The sequence below is a fragment of the Anabrus simplex genome, chromosome 1 (genome assembly GCF_040414725.1).
Source record: "Anabrus simplex isolate iqAnaSimp1 chromosome 1, ASM4041472v1, whole genome shotgun sequence".
In the NCBI taxonomy this organism is placed as follows: Eukaryota; Metazoa; Arthropoda; class Insecta; order Orthoptera; family Tettigoniidae; genus Anabrus; species Anabrus simplex.
Genome location: NC_090265.1, coordinates 684,516,356 through 684,541,278, shown reverse-complemented (window position 1 = coordinate 684,541,278; position 24,923 = coordinate 684,516,356). Strand labels below are relative to the sequence as shown.

General features: G+C 42.7%; 2 protein-coding genes across 2 annotated transcripts in view; one reads left to right on the top strand and one right to left on the bottom strand.

Moving 5' to 3' along the window:
• Window positions 1-24,923, bottom strand: part of dachs (unconventional myosin-IXb-like dachs) — a 406,309-nt gene that overhangs the window by 66,314 nt on the left and 315,072 nt on the right. The window lies entirely within an intron of this gene.
• Window positions 7,249-12,336, top strand: LOC137497060 (craniofacial development protein 2-like). Its single transcript, XM_068225676.1, has 2 exons — window positions 7,249-8,289; window positions 12,280-12,336. The coding sequence occupies exons 1-2, from the start codon at window positions 7,249-7,251 to the stop codon at window positions 12,334-12,336; spliced, it is 1,098 nt and encodes a 365-aa protein (XP_068081777.1).

The window sequence follows — 24,923 nt, the reverse complement described above, 5'->3', positions numbered from 1 at the left end:
CTGGGAAGGATGCGACCGTAGCCTTAATTAAGGGACTGATGTAAAAATGGAAAACCACCTTCAGGACTGCCGATAGTGGGTTTCGAACCTGTTATATCCCGACCACAAGCTGATAGCTTTATGACCCAAATGTCTCTCAGCAGCAGATATTTTACTTCTGATTTCTTCAATACTTGGCTGTTACTTAAATAAATGACTATATTTTTTTGGAAGAATATAATGTGTTCTAACTATTTACATGTTTTATAATGTGCTTTACGTCGCACCGAGACAGACAGATCTTATGGTGCGCTGAGACAGGAAAGAGCTAGGAGTAGGAAGGAAGCGGCTGTGGCCTTACAGCCCCAGCATCTGCCTGGCGAAAAAACGACAGTGGGGTTTGAACCCACTATCGCCCAATGGCAAGCTGACAGCTACGTAATCCAAACCCCGCAGCCATTCGCTCGGTATATTTACATATTTACTCGTATTATTCCAGCAAAGTTACCGCAGTCGTATCGGTTTTTATAATTCAGATTGTGGCGAACGTCCCGGTTTTCTTGTAATTAAGAGTACGGCATCCCTACTCAGAGATGGACAGCGAGACTGGGGGCTCATGAAACTGGTCTGACGTCCAGAAACTATTTGCGGGAACAATATTTGGATGAGGACTGTATGCCTGTGAGAATGGAAATTGGTGGAGTTGGGAAAGGTTCTTGCTTCGATAAAGGATTGAACAAACTAAAAGAAGAAGATACAAATGGGCAAACGAGAAAGGAAAGTATACAGGCAAGTAAAATAGACAACTGCTTACTTTTTGAAGTACATCTCGAAATGAAATGAAATAAAATGGCGTATGGCTTTTAGTGTCCGGAGTATCCAAAGACACGCCCGTAAGCGGCCTGTGCATCGTGATGAAGGTGAAATGACGATGAAGACGACACATACGCCCAGCCACCGTGCCATCGGAATTAGCCAACGATGGTTAAATTTCCCGACCCTGCCAGAAATCGAACCCGGGACCCCTGTGACCAAACGCCAGCACGCTAACCATTTAGCCATGGAACCGGACCTTGAAAAGATCTGCGACAACGTTTCAGAAGGTCCCCATATAACATACAATATTTAACGAACCTTATTGAGCTAAAGTGCAACTTCGTTGGGTTTTCTTTTTCATGTTGCTTTACGTCGCACCGACACAGATAGTTCTTACGGCGACGATGGGGCAGGAAAGCGCTAGGAGTGGGAAGGAAGCGTCAGTGGCCTTAATTAAGATAAAGTCCCAGCATTCGTTTGGTGTGAAAATGGGGAAACCACGTAAAACCATCTTGAGGGTTGCCGACAGTGGGGTCCGAATCCACTATCTCCCGAATACTGGATACTGGCCGCACTTAAGCGACTGCAGCTATCGAACTCGATAGTGCAACTTCGTTATTCATACAGTATACAGTAAGTTATTCTTCTAATGGTGACTATTATAATTTAGTACATTAAATTTCTTGTAATTTCCATTTCTTTGAATAAGTGTCTTATTTGTTGTTTATTCGTTTTGACATAAATATATCTTATGGCTGGAGTCTTCCGAAAATTTATTTACGTGACGCGAGAAAATGTGTGACGGAAGTGTAACCATAGCAACCGAGCAGGCAGTGATGTATGTACTGTGTGGTATGGATGGATGGTCAGACAATGTTATCTAGCAACTGTGCAGACTATATCTTATGGCTGGCTCCCATCTGAAATTAGTAGCCGCTGATTGATGGTCATGACCGAGATATATATTTATGATCATTTGATTTTCGTAGAGGGAAACGTGGTTTGTTTTCATTTAATTTCACCTTCCTATGTGTTTCGCAACTTTAAATTGGAGTCAGTAATCCGGAATGTGAAGTTTCAGCTTTGCATAGTCCTAATCTGTTTTTACACACTCCTAGATCCAAATATTTTTCGGATGTTAGTTGACGGAAATAATATTACTTTCCGTGGAAGAGACATTGGAGCTATACAGAGTGCAGAAAAAGTTAACTTCGTAAATTAAAGGAGTGTTAGATGGTACAACTACAAGTAGGAACCACAGGTCTGCGGTGATTACTGATTAGATTCGGCAGTACGCGCGCTTAAACATCTCAGACTGGCTGCCAAGCTCCCATGTGTTCGAGCGTAAATTTCACACAGTTTGCGTTTGGTTAACATTTTAGCTGCACACAGTGAAACTGGACAAACATACAGTACCTCAGAGCGGATGTTCGAAATGTCTCCCTCCAATTCGGCGGCACAATTCACATCGAAGCAACAATGATTTGCGATTTCTTGGGAAAATACCCGGCGCTTCTCGGACACGATGTGTAGGAGTGGCGACGGACAGACAAAAGGGCACAAGGAAGACAGAAGGAAGGTCACGCAGAGAGCGCTTCAGGAAAAAAAGGGAAACCACTTTTCCGAAAATCAAATGATCATAAATATAACTCCCGGTCATGGCCATCCATCAACGGCTGCTAATTTCAGATGGCAACCGGCCATATGACATAGTCTGTATGGTTGCTAGGTAATATTGTCTGACCATCCACCCATACCTTACATCACTGCCTGCACGGTTGCTCTGGTTACACTTCCGTCACACGTTTTGTCGCGTCACGTTACACAAATTTTCGAATGATCCCTAGCCATAAGACATAGCTAAATGGTTAGCGTGTTGGCCTTTGGTCACAGGGGTTCGATTCCCGGCAGGGACGGGAATTTTAGCCATAATTGGTTAATTCCGATGGCACGGGGACTGGGTGTCTGTGTCGTCTTCATCATCACTTCAACCTCATCACGACGCGCAGGTCACCGACGGGAATCAAATCAAACGATCTGCACCTGGCGAGTCAAAGTCCTCGGACACATCCCGGCACTAAAAGCCATACGCCATTTCATTTTAGTGTGCCTCGTTAACACTCGAGCGCCTGGGAGCTAGGCAGCCGAAAGTAATCGCCCCAGACCTATGGTTCGTACTTCACAATACCTGTATTTGTACCTTTACTCCTTTAAGGCGATACTCCGGAGATAAAAAAAAATACTTTTACCCGATGCATGGATTTTCACGAAACTTTGTGGAAATGTCACCTACATAAAAGTAGAGATGTCATGAACATTTCTTCCATATACTATTAATAGTTTTTCCAAAATCCTTTTTTTGAAATGTTTAATTCCATTTTTTCATGAAATTTAATTAATATGTTAATGTAAATTCGTAATTAGGTAGATAATACTTCTTTTAAAAACACTACGTATCGATTTTTCTGTACATAATTTATATAAGGAGATATATCGTACTAGCTGCCTCTGTGATTAGCTGCCACCCCCGGAGGGCCGGGTTCGATTCCCGGCTCTGCCACGAAATTTGAAAAGTGGTACGAGGGCTGGAACTGGGTCCACTCAGCCTCGGGAGGCCAAATGAGCAGAGGTGGATTCGATTCCCGCCTCAGCCATCCTCGAAGTGGTTTTTCGTGATTTCCCACTTCTCCAGGCAAATGCCGGGATGGTACCTAACTTAAGGCCACGACCGCTTCCTTCCCTCTTCCTTGTCTACCCGTTCCAGTATTCCCATCCCCCCGTAAGGCCCCTGTTCAGCATAACAGGTGAGGCCGCCTGGGCGAGGTACTGGTCATACTCCCCTGTTGTAGCCTATCCCCCGACCCAAAGCCTGAAGCTCCAGGACACTGCCCTTGAGACGGTAGAGGTGGGATCCCTCGCTCAGTCCGAGGGAAAAACTGACCCTGGTGGGTAAACAGATAAATAATAATAATAATAATAATAATAATAATAATAATAATAATAATAAGAAGAAGAAGAAGAAGAAGAAGAAGAAGAAGAAGAAGAAGAAGAAGAAATATTTGCTTACATACGGGATTTGGGTTTCCGCCGCAGGAAACACACCAGGTCAAGAATACAGACGTCCAGTTCTGTCTAGACATGACCTACTTTTCCATGGATGCGGGGCGATGCGAGTTAAGTTATTACATTCAATCCAAGGACTGTTCTTTCTTGCTATTACAGGAGCTAAGAATTCCAGGACGATTGCAGATAGTGATTACTTTACAGTCTTGAGATAGTTTCGAGCCTTTTTTTTTAAATGCTATTTATTCGGGGCGTCAACCTAAAAAGAGCTTTTGCCCCTACTTTGTACCATATGTTGTGAACCTGCGTGTATTTTGGACATGGCGGAAGTATAAAGTGTTGAATGTGAGGAAAGGAACATTAAGGACGACATAAACATCTAGTCCCCATGCCAGGGATAGTGATCATTTTCAATTAAAACCCCCTGACCCGGCCGGGAATCGAACCCGGGGCCACCACGCGTTGCCCCCCACACCGCGGGGCCGAGGTAGTTTCGAGCTTACTTAAGCCGAAAGTCTAGTGACATGCTATAGGTAGTTTCTGAGTCGTGGAAACGTTCGGCGGCCATTTCGATGTGCTTTTGTTCACACTAATTTTTGAAAGAATGGTGTAACATAACTTTCTTTCTTTATTTCTTTCTTTCTTTCTTTCTTTCTTTCCCACCGACATATATAGGTCTTATCGTGACGATGGGATATGAAAGGGCTAGGAGTAGGAAGGAAGCGGCCGTAGCCGTAACTTAATTAACGTACAGCCCCAGCATTACCTGGTGTGAAAATGGGAAAGCAAAGAAAATCGTCTCCAGGGCTGCCGACAGTGGGGTTCGAACCCACTATCCCCGAGTGCAAGCATACAGCTGCGCGCCCTTATCCTCACGGCCAATTTGTTAAATTCAATGCAAGGGCTGTTCTTTGTTGCTATTACAGGACCTAAGAATTCCAAGACGACCGTAGCTATTTATTACTTTACAGACATGAGAAAGTTTCGAGCTTGCTTAAGCTGAAAGTCTACTGACTTACTACAGTTCCCTTAGTTTCTGAGCCGTGGCGGCAAGCTATTTCGATGTGCTTGGAACATAACCCTTTTCTTTCTTGATTTTTTAACACAGATAGGTCTTATGGCGGCTATAGAATAGGGAAGGAAGCGACAGTGGCCTTAGTTAAGGTGGTGTGAAAATGGGAAGCCACGGAAAACCATCTGCAGAGCTGCCGACAGTGGGGTTCGAACCCACTATCTTCCGAATGCAAGCTGATAGCTACGTGACCCAAACCGCACAGCCACTTGCTCGATATCTTACTTTCCTACTTTCTTTCTGTCTTGTTTTAAGGTAATACAGAACACTACAGGATTTGCACACGCATACACAGGAATATCACGAAATCTCTACTTGGTACACACAAATAAAAGAAACAGGTAAGAATAATGTGTGACATGTGACTATGACGGAGCAGTCCTGCACAGTCCAGTTTCACAGCCATAAACTGGACGGCTGTTGTTTTACGATACGAGTTTCAAGATCTCCCAGGCGACAGGAAACTCTGGTCGTGATATGCACACATTGAAAAGAGACCATTGCGAAGAATATTATAGCTAGGGGTTACAAATATTAAACCAACAGAAACAATAGCGAGTGAATTATTAAAATGATTGACTATACAAGCATTTTTTTATTCGTTATGATCAACTAAGGAGCGCGTGTGAACTTATTTAGCACTACGTTTCTTCTTGTCTCCCCAAAATCCTTTCGCTGTGCTTCTTTTGCATTCTTCCGTCCATCCTGTAGCTTGTCGTTTAGGTTGATCAGCAAATTTGTGTTTGTTTATGAGATTTCTGAATGTTTTTCTGTCTTGCAAGATTTCTTCATTTATACCAACTTCCTGTTTATTTCTGTAAGCCAGTTCTTATTTTTTAGAGATACTGCGAGATTTAGTATTTTCTTTATTAGCCTATTGTTATCCATCCTGATCAGGTGACCACAGAAATTTAATCTTCTTTTTCTAATGGAGTCTGTGATTTTTTCTGTTACTTAATAGATTTCCTGTGATATCCTTAATCATCATCATCATCATCATCATCTGTTTACCCTCCAGGTTCGGTTTTCCCTCGGACTTAGTGAGGGATCCCACCTCTACCGCCTCAAGGGCAGTGTCCTGGAGCTTCAGACTCTTGGTCGGGGGATACAACTGGGGAGTATGACCAGTACCTCGCCCAGGCGGCCTCACCTGCTATGCTGAACAGGGGCCTTGTGGAGGAATGGGAAGATTGGAAGGGATAGGCTAGGAAGAGGGAAGGAAGCGGCCGTGGCCTTAAGTTAGGTACCATCCCGGCATTCGCCTGGAGGAGAAGTGGGAAACCACGGAAAACCACTTCCAGGATGGCTGAGGTGGGAATCGAACCCACCTCTACTCAGTTGACCTCCCGAGGCTGAGTGGACCCCGTTCCAGCCCTCGTACCACTTTTCAAATTTCGTGGCAGAGCCGGGAATCGAACCCGGGCCTCCGGGGGTGGCAGCTAATCACGCTAACCACTACACCACAGAGGCGGACCTGTGATATCCTTTACATCCAAATACCATTTTCTCATTTAGTACCTAGAATTTTCCCTCTCTTGTTTTTCGATGTTTCTTATTTGTGATCTGCCACCAATTATCAGAGTTTCTGATGCATAAAGGGCTTCTGGTTTTACAAATGTGTTGTAGAGTCGTAATTTTGCATTTTGGGACATAGATTTTTGTTGTATCTGCTCCAGACAATTTTTTATGCTTTTTTGTAATCTTGTGATTCTTTCTTTCTTTCTTTCTTTCTTTCTTTCTTTCTTTCTTTCTTTCTTTCTTTCTTTCTTACTTTCTTTGCTTGCTGATTTATCCCGTTTGGTATATGAATTTCCTCCCCTGCGAACCATGTGACCTTGCCGCGGTGTGGAGGCTTGCGTGTCCCAATGGAGCAGATAGTCGAGCCGCAGGTGCAACCATATCAGATGGGTATCTGTTGAGAGACCAGACTAACGAATGGTTCATCGAAAGGGGGGTAGCAGCCTTTCGGAAGCTGCAAGGGCGGCACTCTAGATTATTGACTGAAATGGCCTTGTAATAATACTCAACATGGCTTAGCTGTGTTGATACTGCTACACGGCTGAAAGCAACGGTAAACTACAGCCGTAACTAACTCCCGAGGACATGCAGCTCTCTCTGTATGAATGATGTACTGATGATGGCTTCCTCCAGGGTAAAATATTTCGGACGTAAACTAGCCCCCCCATTCGGATCTCCGGATGGGGACTACACGAGAGGGGGCGATCATCAGGAAGATGGATACTGACATTCTGCGAGTCGGAGCGTAGAGTGTTAGAAGTTTGAATCGTTGTGGTAGGTTAGAGAATCTGAAAAGGGAGATGGATAGACTAAAGTTAGATATAGTTGGTATAAGTGAAGTACGTTGGCAGGAAGAACAGGATTTTTGGTCAGGCGACTACAGAATTATCAACACAAAATCAAACAGGGGAAATGCAGGAGTTGGTTTAATAATGAATAAGAAAATAGGGCAGCGGGTAAGCTACTACGACCAGCATAGTGAAAGAATTATTGTCGTAAAGATAGACACCAAACCAATGCCCACCACAATAGTGCAGGTCTATGTGCCTACTAGTTCAGCGGATGATGAGGAAATCCAAAGAATGTATGAAGAGATAGAAGAGTTAATGCAATATGTAAAAGGTGACGAGAATCTAATTGTGATGGGAGACTGGAATGCAGTGGTAGGCCAAGGAAGAAAGCGTAATACTGTAGGAGAATTTGGATTGGGACAAAGGAACGAAAGAGGATGTCGGCTGGTTGTATTCTGCACTGGTCATAATTTAGTCCATGCCAATACTTGGTTCAAACACCACAAACGACGGCTGTATACGTGGACGAGACCTGGAGACACTGTAAGGTATCAAATAGACTTCATTATGATTAGGCAGAGATTCAGAAACCAGGAGTTGGATTGCAAAACTTTGCCAGGAGCAGACATGGACTCTGACCACAACTTGTTGGTCATAAAATGCCATCTGAAGTTGAATAAATTGAAGAAGGGAAAGAATGCAAAAAGATGGGATCTAGACAAGTTGAAAGAAAAGAGTGTGAGGGATAGTTACAAGGAACATGTTGCACAAGGGCTAAATGAAAAGGCTGAAGGAAACACTATAGAGGAAGAGTGGAGAGTCGTGAAAAATGAAGTCAGTAGGGCTGCTGAAGAAATGTTAGGAAGGAAGAAAATATCAACTAAGAATCAGTGGATAACTCAGGAGATACTAGACCTGATTGATGAACGACGAAAATACAAGAATGATAGAAATGAAGAGGGCAGAAAAGAATACAGGCGATTAAAGAATCAAGTGGATAGAAAGTGCAAGGTAGCTAAGGAAGAATGGCTGAAGGAGAAGTGCAAGGATGTCGAAGGTTGTATGGTCCTGGGAAAGGTATGTGCTGCATACAGGAAAATCAAGGAAACCTTTGGAGAAAGGAAATCTAGGTGTATGAATATTAAGAGCTCAGATGGAAAGCCACTTCTAGGGAAAGAAGACAAAGTACAAAGATGGCAAGAACATATCCAACAATTGTATCAAGGTAAAGAAAAGATGTAGATAAATTGGTTCTGGCACAAGAGGAGGCTGTTGATGCTGATGAAATGGGAGACCCAATTTTGAGGTCAGAGTTTGACAGAGCTGTGAGAGACCTAAATAGGAACAAGGCACCTGGAATTGATGACATTCCCTCTGAATTACTGACTGCCTTAGGAGAAACCAGCACGGCAAAATTATACCATTTAGTGTCTAAGATGTATGAGACAGGAGAAGTCCCATCCGATTTTCGGCAAAATGTTGTTATACCTATTCCCAAGAAAGCCGGTGCTGACAGGTGTGAAAACTACCGCACCATTAGTTTAGTATCTCATGCCTGCAAAATTTTAACACGTATTATTTACAGAAGAATGGAAAAACAAGTTGAAGCTGAGTTGCGAGAAGATCAATTTGACTTCAGAAGAAATGTAGGAACACGTGAAGCAATCCTGACTTTACGTCTGATCTTAGAGGATCGAATCAAGAAGGACAAGCTCACGTACATGACATTCGTAGATCTAGAGAAGGCATTCGATAATGTTGATTGGACCAAGCTATGTAAGATTCTGAATGTGACTGGGATCAGATACCGAGAACGAAGAATTATCTACAATCTGTATAAAAATCAGTCTGCAGTGATAAGAATCGAGGGCTTTGAAAAAGAAGCAGCAATCCAGAAAGGAGTGAGGCAAGGCTGCAGTCTGCCCCCCCCCCCTTCCTCCTTCTCAATGTTTACATAGAATAGTCAGTAGAGTAAATCAAAGAGGAATTTGGAAAGGGAATCACAATCCATGGAGAGGAAATCAAAACCTTGAGATTTGCCTATGATATTGTTATTTTATCTGAGACTGCAGAAGATCTCGAGAAGCTGCTGAATGGTATGGACGAAGTCTTGGGTAAGGAGTATAAGATGAAAATAAGTCCAAAACAAAAGCAATGGAGTGCAGTCGAGTGTAGTGTGTAGTGTAAAGTGTAGTCGCCTGACCAAAAGTCCTGCTCTTCCTGCCAACGTACTTCACTTATACCAACTACATCTAACTTTAGTCTATCCATCTCCCTTTTCAGATTCTCTAACCTACCACAACGATTCAAACTTCTAACAGTCTGCGCTCCGACTCGCAGAATGTCAGTATCCATCTTCCTGATGATCGCCCCCTCACGTGTAGTCCCCACCCGGAGATCCGAACGGGGGACTAGTTTACCTCCGGAATATTTTACCCGGGAGGAAGCCATCATCAGTACATCATTCATACAGAGAGAGCTGCATGTCCTCGGGAGTTAGTTACGGCTGTAGTTTCCCGTTGCTTTCAGCCGTGTAGCAGTATCAACACAGCTAAGCCATGTTGAGTATTATTACAATGCTATATCAGTCCATCATCTAGACTGCCGCCCTTGCAACTTCCGAAAGGCTGCTATCCCCCTTTCGATGAACCATTCGTTAGTCTGGTCTCTCAACAGATACCCATCCGATATGGTTGCACCTGCGGCTCGGCTATCTGCGTCATTGGGACACGCAAGTCTCCCCACCAAGCCAAGGTCAAATGGTTCATGGAGGAGGGACTTAAAATTATTATTACTATTATATTATTATTATTATTATTATTATTATTATTATTATTAAACTGGTGGGATTGTAATTGTGAAAAACACAAATCCATTCTGAGCTATCAATAATAATAATAATAATAATAATAATAATACGGTCTCAGGTATCGTGTGCAGACATTTCAATTTGACGTCATCCAGGCGATTCTATGCTTTTTTCGGGGTAGCAAAGGAAATGTACAAGTGCGAAGAGCGATTGTCTGTAATAGCCTACAGGAGTGTAGAGGTTCAATTAAGTATTTCTCGCAAAGAAAAACGTACAATGCTGATGGAATGAAACAAACATTTATTTACACATTAATGTACAGACATATGTTTGGATACAAGAGTTATACTACTGTAGGTAATGGACGTACTATTCTTTGTAGTGTAAGTGTCTGGGTCGTTGTTGAATTCGAGAGCGAACGTATCTCGCATGAAGGAGAGAACGTTTCGACCAGGTGTTGACTTCAGATCGATGTTCAAATCACCACCAAGTAGCATAGGCAGTAAATGTTACTCGTTCTCAAGAAACTTGAGTTCTTATAGCAGCGTATAGATGATGCTACTACCCTAATATATAAAGACGAACACTGGTTGCCATAGTTACTCTGGTGTCAGGAAATTGATGACGCTAATTTCAAATAGACCCCAGCCCAAAAGCATGTCCAGGTTAAAAAAAATACAATATAAAAACGAAAGAAGCAATTGAATTGTAACTGGATACAGTACTGCGCCGCGATTAGATCGTAATTCGCCTAAAGTCCCCGACGATGCAGTTGGAGCCGAGCACAACTTCGTGTGTTTTCCTTGACATAAATATATTTTATGGCTGGGGATGTTCTGAAAATTTGCATCACAAAATGTGTGACATGATGTTACCTAGCAACCGTGCAGGTTGTGATGTGAAGTATCGACGGATGGCCATGACAGAGACATATTGGAGTACAGATGTTCGATGTGAACTTGGAGGCTATGATGTGAAGTACTGATGGATGGCCATGAGTGAGAGACATATTATCAGAGAGGGACGTTAGAATTCAGATGCTCGATGTGAACTTGGAGGCAAGGATGTGAAGTACTGATGGATGGCCATGACTGTGAGACATATTATCAGAGAGGGACGTTAGAGTACAGATCGTTGAGGTGAACTTGGAGGCTATGATGTGAAGTACTGATGGATGGCCATGAGTGAGAGACATATTATCAGAGAGGGACGTTAGAATTCAGATGCTCGATGTGAACTTGCAAGCTGAAGTATTGATGGATGGCCATGACTGAGAGACTTATTATCAGAGAGGGACGTTAGAATTCAGATGGTCGATGTGAACTTGCAGGCTATGATGTGAAGTATTGATTGATGGCCATGACTGAGAGTCATATTATCCGAGAGGGGCATTAGAATACAAATGGTCGGTGTAATCTTGCAGGTTGCAATATAAAGTATTGACGGATGGCCATGACTGGAACGCTTATTTGAAGCAAAAATCTCCATATGGACATATGTCCTATTCCGAATGGTTTCCGAGATAGAACACATTTAATATACATTTGTTTTGGGGCCAGTGGCGCGCACGTATGTGTCTTATCCACTCAATATCTTTGGCCTTTTATTCTAGCAAAACCTACCTCGTTGCTGTCAACCTCTTTGCTGGGATGTCTTTCTGCCATTAAACTAGCCCGTTGAACGCACAGTTGTCCGTGGTGTGTTGTGAGTGAAGTAGTGCGAGGAATTGAGAGTGTATCAGAGAGAAGCATCGGTTAACTCTGTTTTTGCTATATTTGCTTTACGTCGCACTAACACAATTAGGTCTTATGGCGACCATGGGACAGGAAAGGCGTAGGAATGGGAAGGAAGCGGCCATGGCCTTGATTAAGGTACAGCCCCAGCATTTGCCTGGTGTGAAAATGGGAAACCACGGAAAACCATCTTCAAGGGCTTCCGACAGCGGGGTTCGAACCCATTATCTCCCGGATGCGAGTTCAAAGCGGCGCGCTCCTAACTGCGCGCCAACTCGCCCGGTAACTGTGCTTTTACACACGCTGACTAAAATGCCACACATCTACACTAATGAAGAATATGGATATATGGTGTATTTTTACTCCTGCTGTTTTCGAGGAATACCGTCGGCGCTTTCCGACACGTCGAATTCCTGATCGTAGAGTGTTTATCAGTTTTCAGCACACTGTGTGAAAAGGGTATTCTTCTAAGTTCCCATTTTTATTCTGAACGTGCAGGAACAGCAACACACTGTTGAAATGGTGCAGCGTAGTCCTACTACCAGCACAGGGTGACCTTCTGCACGTATCAATGTCCCACGAACACGCGTATGGCGAACATTGCAAGTACATGAGGCACATTTCAAAACGTCAAAGAGGTTGGGTGGGTAAGACACATACGAGCGCGCCACTAGCCCAAAAACAAATGTAATTTAAATATGTTCTCTCCCAGAAACCATTCGGAATAGGTCATAATGTCATATGAAGTTTGTCGCAACTACAAAGACGTACACAAGAGATGCTGTCAATTGTGTAGGCTGTTTTATTTACAATTTATACACACGTTATACTGTACACACACACTAATGAAATACTATCTTGAACAAAACACTGCTACGAAGAAGACTGCCACATTAGCATGTCAACCAACTACCAACACAACAAAATCTCAACATGAGTTCACACACTTCACTATCGACTTTCACTAGCAACTCTCACTTACAACTCTACACCGTCTTTTTATATACCGTACCTTGGCCAGGCTTCTAGAAAAGTATGAAACAACATGTTTTCTCGAATTTTCTCGAGTCTCCAATAACCTATTCACAAAGGAATAGAATGTTCTCTACAACTCTAGTGACAGATATGCGTTGTTCTGGACTATTATCATGTGTTACACAACATTACACTGGATTTATAGATCATATTTACAGGTAATAATAAATTATATCCTATTAATTAAGCGTTCTTGCATTAAATAAACTCTTATTAATATACATATAGCGGATGTGTCGTGACATAATCTCGTATGTTTTGTTACACAAGACAGATCGTACAACACACAAATAATTATAATAAGTGATGCGACCACGTTTTATACCAAATAAACTACGTAAACAATAATAATACTAATAGACATAAACTACTTCATAGCCACACATCACAAGTAATAATAATAATAATAATAATAATAATAATAATAATAATAATAATAATAATAATAATCGAGCTCGACATTTCACTATTTACCCATGGGTTTAGAGAATTGTTTCCAAGTTACACTAGTTCATTCCACTTGCATCAAGTTTTCTGCTTAAATGGTCGTTCCTGTCATATCCCTGAATACTGACCATTCTTCCTGGGACACTCTGTACAAAGCTCTCTTATCAAAGAGGCCTCATCTCATCATACTCTGCAGAACTCATTTCGTCCGTGGTAGTTTCATGGGCACAAGTACAGTTTTCCCCTTTCGATGCGATGAACCCTATATTTGTCGATTCCAAATTTCGTATAGATGTCTCTCGAAAACGATTCGTTAGATGCAAACCGTTATCGATTTGAGTTTCATTTAATGACAGGCATATTTATGATCACTTGATTTTCCTGAAGAGAAATTCCAGATGACTTTTTACGTCGCATCTGACAGACGATGGGAAAGGAAAGGGATAGAATTGGGATGGAAGCGACCATGGCCTTAATCAAGCTACAGTCCCAGCATGTACTCAGTGTGAAAATGGGAAGCCACAGAAAACTAATTTCAGGGCTGCTGATAGTGGGTTTCGAACCCATTGTCTCCCAGATGCAAGCTGACAGCTATGTGACCCAAGCCGCACAGCCACTGTCTCGGTAACTTTACCAACAAATGCGTAACGTACACTGAGTGGCCAAAAGTCATGGGAAGACACTGAATGTGATGTTAACAACGAGTTGCTCCTCCACGACCTCTCAAAGCGGTAGCAATACGGCAAGGCATCTACTCTACAAGGTGTTGGAATCGTCCTGCAGGTATCTCGACCACACATCTTGGACTGCTACCCACAATTATTTGTCTTGTGTAGTTGGTGCGGGGTTCATGGGGCATACACCAGCATCCTATAAATGTTCGATTGGATTAATATCGGGGGATGTGGAGGGCCAATCCGTGGTTGTAACTTCACTGGAGTGTTCCTCCAATCACCTGCGTGCCACTAACAGAGCGGTGACATGGCGCATTGCCCTGTTGAAACATCGCATCTCCATCAGGCTACTGTAGGGCCAGTAAAAGATGCAGGTGGTCTGAAAGACTATCCAAATAACGTGCACCTATCAGCGCTCCTTGCAGACGGACAATGGAGCCTAATTGCGACCATGAGAACGCCGCCCAGACCAGAACTGAGCCACTTACCACCTGGACACAACCTCGTTGACACGCAGGATCCATAGCTTCATGCAGCATACGCCACACTCTCACGCGCCCATCAGCTCGATAAAACTGGAACCGGGATTCATCGCACCATACAACACGCCGCCACTGTTCCATGGTCCACTGCCGATGTTCGCGTGTCCATACACGTCTTCTGAGCTCTGTGTCAAGGTGTCAGCAAAGGGAGCGAGTTGGTCGTCGGCTGGTGAAGCCTATGCGGTGCAGTTGCCTCCTTACAGTCCTGGTAGAAATGGGTTCCTGACTCCCAACATTCAATTGGGCGGTGATCTGACTCACAGTAGCCCGTCGAGCGCCCATGATGGTTTTGCGGTGGCGACGTGATGTCCTTTCGTTAAACACCTGTGGTCTTCCCGCACGGCGGTTTACGCGGGTGGTAACATTCTCTCTGCGATATTGAAGATCTACCCTCGACACTGTTGACATCGGAAACCCGAATTCGCGTACAATCTCCGCAGTGCTGTGACCCATAGGCCGTGCGCCGATGATCATCCCACGTTCAAAGTCGGTTAACTTGCGACTTCTTGTCATCTTCACAACATTGGCGTCTGTGACAGACTGCTTAGCTACGCCGCAGCTAACCGCAACGCTCAGGGGTTATACACGGCACATTTTCTAATGAGATACCCCTTCCTATGACTTTTGGCCACTCAGTGTATATCTGTGAGATGCAGCCCATTGACTACTCTAACCACCAAACTGTGTGATGGAGAGAAAACTGGCCAAGGAACGTTCTGATGACACTTGGTAAGATTATCTAGTTGTATTTCTCCTTAAAAAAATAATAACAGCCACTTCTCCAATAATGATGATGGTGGTGGGGGGATATATTTTGAATGGAGAAAACGACGGGACTATCAGTTCCCTCCTCCCAACAAACATTCATCGTAGTAAAATATGAATTAAAATAATTATTTCAATTATTGTGCCTCTTACAATTCCCCCTGTGGGTGGGGGCAGTAGAATAACACCCACGGTAACCCCTGCCTGTCGTAAGAGGCGACTAAAAGGGGCCCCACGGGCTCCGAACTTTGGAGCGTGGGGTGGCGACCACGGGGCCCTCAGCTGAGTCCTGGCATTGCTTCCACTTACTTGTGCCAGGCTCCTCACTTTCATCTATCCTATCCGACCTACCTTGGTCAACTCTTGTTCTTTTCCGACCCCGACGCTATTAGGTTTGCGAGGGCTAGGGAGTCTTTCATTTTCACGCCCTTCGTGGCCCTTGTCTTCCTTTGGCCGATATCTTCATTTTTCGAAGTGTCGGATCCCTTCCACTTTTCCGTCTGATTAGTGTTATATAGAGGATGGTTGCCTAGTTGTACTTCCTCTTAAAACAATAATCACCACCACCACCTCTTACAACAACACGCACCGTCAATACTGCCATCGCAATTAAAGGGATGCACGTAATCGACTACGTAATCTTAAACCAATTCGAATAACGAAAATAATAGTACAAATTGTTGGTCATTTAATGTAAATGGTTTGCAGAACGTAAGTACCAAACCAAAACCAAACCCCAAGGCGCGACAGTCCCCGAATGGCCATGGCATATCCAGCGACCGCTGCTCAGCCCGAAGGCCTGTAGATTACGAGGTATCGTGTGGTCGGCACGGCGAATCCCCTTGGTCGTTAGTCTTAGATTTCTAGACCTCGAACCAGTCCTCAAATCCAGGTCAACATACCTGTCCTGGCCGGGAATCGAAGCTGGGGCCGCTGGGCAAGATTCAGGCACTCTATCCCTATACTGCGGGGCCGGTAGCTAGTAAGTACGGATTAATAGCCATTTTTTAGTAAATGAATCTTCGAATGGCTTATTATTATTATTATTATTATTATTATTATTATTATTATTATTATTATTATTATTATTATTATTATTATTATTATTATTATTATTATTATTATTGAAAATGAAAATCCACAGCCTGTTTCCAGTCATTCGACCGGGTCAGGAATGGAATGAATGAAGCCCCCATCTAACGGCAAAGATAGGAATTGTGCCGGCTGCCGAAGCCTGTCGCACTCCACTGGGACAATGTTTAATGAATGACAGATGAAATTAAATTATATTGGAGAGTGTTGCTGGAATGAAATATTACAGGGAAAACCGGAGTATCCGGAGAAAAACCTGTCCCGTCTCCGTTTTGTCCAGCACAAATCTCACATGGAGTGACCGGGATTTGAACCATGGGACCGAGCGGTGACAGGCCGGCGCGCTGCCGCTTGAGCTACGGAGGCTCAATAATAAAAATAATAATAATAATAATAATAATAATAATAATAATAATAATAATAATAATAATAATAATAATAATAATAATAATAATAATAGGGTAACCAGATTACTTTTCACACAAAAGAATATATTTGCTGCAGTAAAAGCTTGGGGAAACTAAATAAAAATTACTACCTGCCATTATAGCCTACAGACCAGAAATATGGCTTAAAAATACTTTTAGACCAACGTGTATGTAAATGCAGTATTAAAGTGAAACACATTAAAATAATGACTCACCATTAATCATACTTCTGAGGTGAGTTTTCCTTAAGTTAAGCTACAAGTTCCAGCTAAATTATGTTTCTTCTGAAGGGTTGTTTTTTTTTTATTTATTTTTTTTAAAGGAGCAGTCCACTTTACCACTCAGAAACTGAAGAAATTTGAATGTGCGATTTCGGTTTCATGTATTTAAATAGGCAGAAAGCTTTGCAATTATCATTATTTTTTGGCTTTTAAAATACAGGGACAAGTGCTTTCAAAAACGTTCCTTGCGGCAATGTTTTAAAAGCTAAACACAGCGTCAAAAAGTATTTCAATACCACTTCATTTTTACAATGGATTCCTTCCGTTGATAACTGCTCATCATGCGTTGTCAAGTACTTTGAAAGGAAAAACCCTATATGGGACTTGAAAATCCCTTCTAATGCCAAAATATCCCTTGCCAGTATCTAAATTTTCAAAAATGATTATAGTTTTATGTTATGTAATTACATTGTTTTCCATGTTCCTCCCTTTCGGTCCGAACAAAAATGGCGATTTTACGTACTTATTTAGGATTGATAATAGTTGATTGATATCTCTGTTTAAAATTGAACAAGTGCTTGTGGAGACGAACGAGCAGAATTCATGGTCACCCTACGTTGTTATTATTATTATTATTATTATTATTATTATTATTATTATTATTATTATTATTATTATTATTATTATTATTATTATTATTTATTCGCTGGGGCCATTGAGAACCACGTTAAGTCTCGTTATATTTGAGCCCAGAATCCCCTAATGCTTGCGTATCTCTGTCCAAGGGACACCGTGTCTTCTTTTGCGTTGAATGTCTCGGTTTAGACCGTTCGTCACTATCTTTTTCAGAAAAGACCTGGCTCAAAGGCGCCTTCCGGTTTGATCTATAGCACTTCAAGATCACCTTTGGTGTTTCTAAACCAAGGCATCGTGGTTTTAGCTTTTGAATCAAACAAGTGAAAGATCTGTTTGGTCAACCTGTTACTGTCCATTCGTTTGAGGTAACCGTAAAATCGTGCCCGTCTTTTGCGGATTGTGTCTGTAGTTTTCTCTATTTTGTTATAGACTTCCTTATTGGATCTTTTTTCGTGGATGTCATACTTGTAGCTGGAATCTATGAGTCCCCTCATTATTCTGTGCTCCTTTTTATACAGTTCTTCGAGGAGTCCTTTTTGGTATTTAGGAATAGGGTTTCGGCTGCATACGTAACTACTGGCTTCAGAACCGTTTCATAGTACCGTATATTATTATTATTATTATTATTATTATTATTATTATTATTATTATTTTGCGTCCGCCTCTGCGGTGTAGTGGTTAGTGTGATTAGCTGCCACCCCCGGAGGCCCGGGTTCGATTCCCGGCTCTGCCTCGAAATTTGAAAAGTGGTACGAGGGCTGGAACGGGGTCCATTCAGCCTCGGGAGGTCAACTGAGTAGAGAAGGGTTCGATTCCCACCTCAGCCTGTAACCTGACAAACCCCGGTCAGATATTATTATTATTATTATTATTATTATTATTATTATTATTATTATTATTATTTATTCATGTGTATATTTCATTTATGTGTGTATTTAGCCGTCGCGGCTTAGTAACTCTTTTTGGAACTCTCGTTATTATGGATACTCTCTATATTTTATTTGGGACTAGTGTGTTTCGATCACTCAGTTTATCTCCCGGTTGTGTACGTGACGAGTCTCCGAGCGGGGGTTTACGTGTTGACGGAGCTGAGGTGGAAAATTCCAGGAACTGGGCTATTTTAAGATGCTGTTGTGTTGGCTTGGGCTAGTGTGGTGCAAGCACGCGTCGGCAGTTGGAAGTTGCAGCTTGCAGTGTGCAGAGGTGATACTGGTGGTAATCTGAGAGGTGTTTTGTACGAGTTGTGAGGAAGATGTCCCATGCCATGTTGGGAGTTCGAGATCTGCTGTTGAAGGAACCAGGGAGAAAGATGCTGGAGTGTAACAACATTCTATGGTTATGAATGTTAGCCATATATAATTCTACGGAGAGTCTACGTAAGGTAACGTGTTGGGCCTTTTCAAACTATACCAACGCCATCAGCAAAGTGGAGTCCATTCTTGAAAAATGAGTCATGACTGCGTGTGAATATTTTGCGTTGCGGAATAAACTGAGTACCAGTTATTGAGAGAGAGTTATTTCATAAATTAAGACATTTATTATTTATATCAATATTCTCTTTATTTTGTTATATATGTTCAAGGGTGTATCACGACGAGCTCTGCTCGGATTTCTAGGTAAATACAGGTTTAATTGACTAAGTAAATTGTATGAGATTAATATATATTCTGTTTAATTTCTATGGGTGGGGGAAATTACCAGATGGACTCCTTTTCCAATATTAATGTTTTAGGTATCAAGTGATTCAGATCTCCTTGTCACAAGGCAACGACCCTGAAGATGAGTTTCAACAGCCGGCAAAGTTTAAGAATTATTTATTTGTATATTTATGGCTCCCAAATTCCATTAGTCATTATTATTTATATTTAATAGAGAGATTTCAAGCCATCCTGGAAGTGGTTTTCCGTGGTTTCCCAATTCTCCTCCAGGCAAATGCCGGGATGGTACCTAACTTAAGGCCACGGCCGCTTCCTTCCCTCTTCCTTGTCTATCCCTTGCAATCTTCATATCCCCCGCAAGGCCCCTGTTCAGCATAGCAGGTGAGGCCTGGTCATCCTCCACACTTGTATCCCCAGACCCCGAGTCTGAAGCTCCAGGACACTGCCCTTGAGGCGATAGAGGTGGGATCTCTCGCTGAGTCCGAGGGAAAAACCGACCCTGGAGGGAAAACAGATTAAGAAGCAGAAGAAGAAGAAGAAGAATTTTGCTATTTGCTTTACGTCGCACCGACACAGATGGTCTCATGGCGACGATGGGACAGGAAAGGCCTAAGAATTTGAAGGAAGCGGTCGTGGCCTTAATTAAGTATAGCCCCAGCATTTGCCTGGTGTGAAAATGAGAAACCACGGAAAACCATCTTCACGGCTGCCGACAGTGGGGTTCGAACCCACTATCTCCCGGATGCGAGCTCACAGCTGCGCGCTCCTAACCACACGGCCAACTCGCCCGGTATTATTATTATTATTATGTCTCAAAATGGCAGGTGGAAATGTGCGTGATTCTCCTGTCCTTTATTCAACTCTCAGAAAAACAGCCGTTCTGATTTCCGTATTCATCGTGGATATACTTAGATACTATAAATGTAGTGGAAGAAAAACTTCTAGTTTAAGAAACTTAAATAAATCTTTCTGTGATGAGTGAGGAGCCGGTCCCGTGGTGTAGGGGTAGCGTGCCTGCCTCTTACCCGGAGGCCCCGGGTTCGATTCCCGGCCAGGTCAAGGATTTTTACCCGGACCCGAGGGCTGATTCGAGGTCCACTCAGCCTACGTGATTAGAATTGAGGAGCTATCTGACGGTGAGATAGTGGCCCCGGTATAGAAAGCTAAGAATAACGGCCGAGAGGATCCGTCATGCTGACCACACGACACCTCGTAATCTGCAGGTCTTCGGGGTGAGCAGCGGTCGCTTGGTAGGCCAATGCCCTTCAAGGGCTATAGTGCCATGGAGTTTGTTTTTTGTGATGAGTGAGATTTAAAAAAAATGATTTGAAATTTCCGTTAGAGAAAATGAAATGATCATACAGTAATTTATTTAACGATTAATTTATTTACATCGTTTCACAAAGTTTGGAGGCCCGAGGGGCTCTGAACTTCGAGCGTGGGTTGGCGACCACGGGGCCCTCAGCTGAGTCCTGGCATTGCTTCCACTTACTTGTGCCAGGCTCCTCACTTTTATCTATTCTATCCGACCTCCCTTGGTCAACTCTTGTTCTTTTCCGACCCCGACGCTATTAGGTTTGCGAGGGCTAGGGAGTCTTTCATTTTCACGCCCTTCGTGGCCCTTGTCTTCCTTTGGCCGATAACTTAATTTTTCGAAGTGTCGGACCCCTTCCATTTTTTCTCTCTGATTAGTGTTATATAGAGGATGGTTGCCTAGTTGTACTTCCTCTTAAAACAATAATCACCACCACCACCACTCACAAAGTTTGGAGCAGAGGTTCTAGGTTGCTAGGTAACATTCCGCTCACGGTTGCTAGGTAACATCACCTCACACGTCATTTTGTATCGCTAATATCGTGACGCAAATTTTCAGATGAACCCCAGCCATAAGACATAATTTATGTCAATTAATATTCATTTTTAATATGTAGTCATACGGCAAATAAAGTAAATAAATTTGTCAATTTTCTAGCTCGATAGCAGTAGTAAACTTCGCGGCTGAGCGCGCGACACGACATGGCTGGGGGGGAAACTTTGGACAAGCTTGCCGCCAAAAAGAGCAGAACCAATGTTTTGTGTTGCTTTTATTTGTCTTGTGTTGGCTGCTTGGAATGGAACAGGCCATGGGGGTCACTAGCTTATACACAGGAAACCTGTTTGAGCGGCCGACGAAATGGAGATAACTTATGTACTATTCCACGCCATATGCATCGCCATTGTTTACAAGTGCCACCTAACTTTGAATGCATGAACGACTTTTTCCTTTTTCGAGAATATAATGAATAATCATCTAATCTAATTTTCTGTTACCCCACGTCAGCTGTACAGTAAATTATGATGATTTTTTTAATCAGCTCTCGTAATGCTAATCATAGGATATTCTTCTTGACCTTTCTCTCAATTACTTGTGTCGTTGCTTGATGTAGGTTTATCCCAGTTTTATGGCTGGATGCCCTTCTTGGCGCCAGCCCTATTCGGAGAGATGTATTCACTATTGCGTGTTTCTACGGTGGTTGGTGACGGCATGTGTTGTATATAGATGAAGAAAAGTGTATTGAAACGAGCACAAATACCCAATCCCCGAGCTAGAGTGGTTAACCATACGCGGTTAAAATTCCCCGCCTGGCCTGGAATCGAACCCGAGCCCTCTGAACCGAAGGCCAGAACGGATACCTTTCAGCAAGAAGAGCCGAGCCTTATCATACGAGGATGAGGTCAAATTCTTCAGCAAATGAAGGTATCAACGAGAAAGATAAGAGCCAGGAAAGACGAGAAAGTGAAAGAGTACGTCGGAATCGAAGGAAGAAAAACCATCTGACGAAGGAAAGGAATGTCGTACATGTCATATTTTCACCCCAATCTCTTTTATTTAAAAAGTTAAACATATTTCTAGCTTTTGTCAACACGGTCATACGGTTCTTATTGATCATCCTCTTGGCTATCTTGACAGGGACCGCTATCTCACCGTCCGATAATTTCTGAATTGTAATCACGTAGGCTGAACCAGCCCTTAGGACCAGCTAAAATCCCTGACCTGGCCGGGAATCGAACCTGGGACCCTCTGAACCGAAGGCTACTACGATGACCATTCTGCCAAAGAGCCGGATATCACTGTACTATTACACTGATTTTAATTATGGTAGTTTGAAAAAAGAATGTTTCTGGAGAACACTGTTTTGCACTGTACGTCACCGCAGAGGTCAACAGAGTAGGAGGAGCAGCTGAAGGTTGTCAACTTATTTTTATCATATATAGAGTGCCCTTCAAAAAGTTCCAATATTAACAGAGGAGGCAGCATGCAGCAAACGAAGGAAAAAAAAATCCTATAAACATTGGTCGCAAACCCAGTATCTTCGGAGTTATGGCCCGCTACACGCGTTGTCGAAGTGTATCTACATCATTTATGGTTGCCGCATACACCATGGTCGATACATGTCCCCAAAGCCAAAAATCTAAAGGGTAAACGTCAGGCGAACGGGCAGGCCAAGGTAATAGCCCTCCCCGACCAATCCATCGCTCATGGAAGATCCCTGTTAAGTGTGCCTAACCATACGATGAAATGGGCTGGTGCCCCATCATGTACGTACCACATTTGCAGTCTTACCTGTAGTGGCACATTCTCCAGAAACACATTTAATTGGTCCCCACGGAAGGTACGATACGTAGGACCATTCGATCTGTTGTGTAGAACATAGGGACCTATCAGTCTGACCCCGTGAATGCCTTCCCATTCACTGATACTAAATTTGTACTAGTGTTGTCTCTCTTCCACTGCATGCGGAAGTGAAATGCAGATCATGGGCACATTGTTGGAGAAACCACTGGCAGAAGTGCAATCTGGTGGGCCGATCGTGTGGTAACAGAGCTTGGACGCGCTGCCACATGGTACGGATAGAGCAGCACCTCCTAGCGAACAAGGCCTGGCAATAGGAATGAGAGTAGCTGATGACGTATGTCTAACTGGGCCCATGCCAGTAACTCAGCTTGTTGCCACTTGGTGTATTAGGACGCGTTTCCCTGTTATGTGTGTTTTTCATCGATTATATTAACCTTAATCGAGTCTTGTTTAACACTTGCTTAATATTCCAATTATTGTAACTTCAGATAAAGGTGTTAGTACTTGAAAATGAAAACCTACAACCTGTTTTCCAGTCATTGACCGGGTCAGGGATGTAATAAATGAAACATATATAGGCTGTTATTACAATGGGGTCGCCACTCCCAAGGTGATTTATTAATAAGTGATAAATGCTATGAAATGATAATGGAGAGTGTTGCTGGAATGAAAGATGACAGGGAAAACCGGAGTACCCGGAGAAAAACCTGTCCCGCCTCCGCTTTGTCCAGCACAAATCTCACATGGAGTCACCGGGATTTGAACCACGGTATCCAGCGGTGAGAGGCCGAAGCGCTACCGTCTGAGCCACGGAGGCTCTGTGTTAGTACTTATAAATTGTTAATATTAATTAATTGTGTTTAAAGTGTCGTCATGGCCGCCACGTGAGTTAGAACTGAGTTTATTTTCAATGGTGTATTGTTGTGAATTACGATCACTGTTTTTCAAATTATGAATAACGATGCCTCAAAAATGCAGTGTTCCAAATTGTAAGGGCAATTATCGCACTGGCCCTAAAGTGAGTGTTTTCTCGTTTTCGATTGACGACTCGGAGAGAGCTAAGTGATTAAGAGCTATTCGCCGAGATGATTTCGTTCCATCCAAAAATTCAAAGGTAAGTCTTAGTTATTAGTGTATTATATCTTATTTCAATCATTCAATGACTTAAGATGTGGAATGGTCCTTGAAATGGAGCCTTGTGTTGTAGGTGTGCGAGCTCCATTTCAAAACTCATGAGGTTGAATGGACGACCAGCATGTATGATGAGAGAAATGGGAAGTTATTAACTGCACCTTATGAATGGTTTGCGGATAGGCCTCTTATATCTATGCTATTTATAAATGAAATAGTAGATTTTCTTCGGGGTGATTTATATCTTACTAATTTAAGCATTTGCTGTATTGAATTTACCAGTTATTACATTTAGTTTGAGATGTGCTGAGTATTCACATTACTTTATAGGACTACTGTTGTGGGTATAGTGATATTCTGGGAAAACATACAGGGCCTAAATTATGAAGGCATGTGAGGTATTGGATTTCAAGTGTTCCTTCTGTGCTGGACCCTTAACTGCAAGTGAGGCAGTTCTATTTATTATATCGCATGAGGGAATATACCTCTTAGTGTGGGTTAATATTTTTAGTTCAGGCTAGACAGCAATGCTATTGTGTTTATTGCAATTATGTTAGATTCTGTATAAGTATTGTAAATTACATCCACTCAATGATTTTCTCTGTCTTCTTGCGTGCTATTAATTTTATATTAAAATCAACCAGATATATCTAAGTCGTGACATAGTCCCGTGAATTAAGTGGTGCCATGAATTAATAGACGAGTGCATTTATATCTAGGTGAATACATTCTAATTTGGTCTAAACGTTTTAGGAGCTGTTCCTTCTCAGTTTCCAAACTGCCCAGAGTACTTGTCTGATACCACATCTGCCCACCGCGAAGCTCCAGATGATAGGCGTTGTTGAGTAGACAATGAAAGTTTGGCCAAGGCTCTTGCTCATAGTTTAGAGACCCATC

Coding starts and splice junctions, on each gene's coding strand:
- LOC137497060 (XM_068225676.1), top strand. CDS start 7,249: ATGGATAGACTAAAGTTAGATATAGTTGGTATAAGTGAAGTACGTTGG. Junction 8,290..12,279: donor TGAAGGAGAAGTGCAAGGAT/GTCGAAGGTTGT, acceptor CTGAACGTGCAG/GAACAGCAACACACTGTTGA.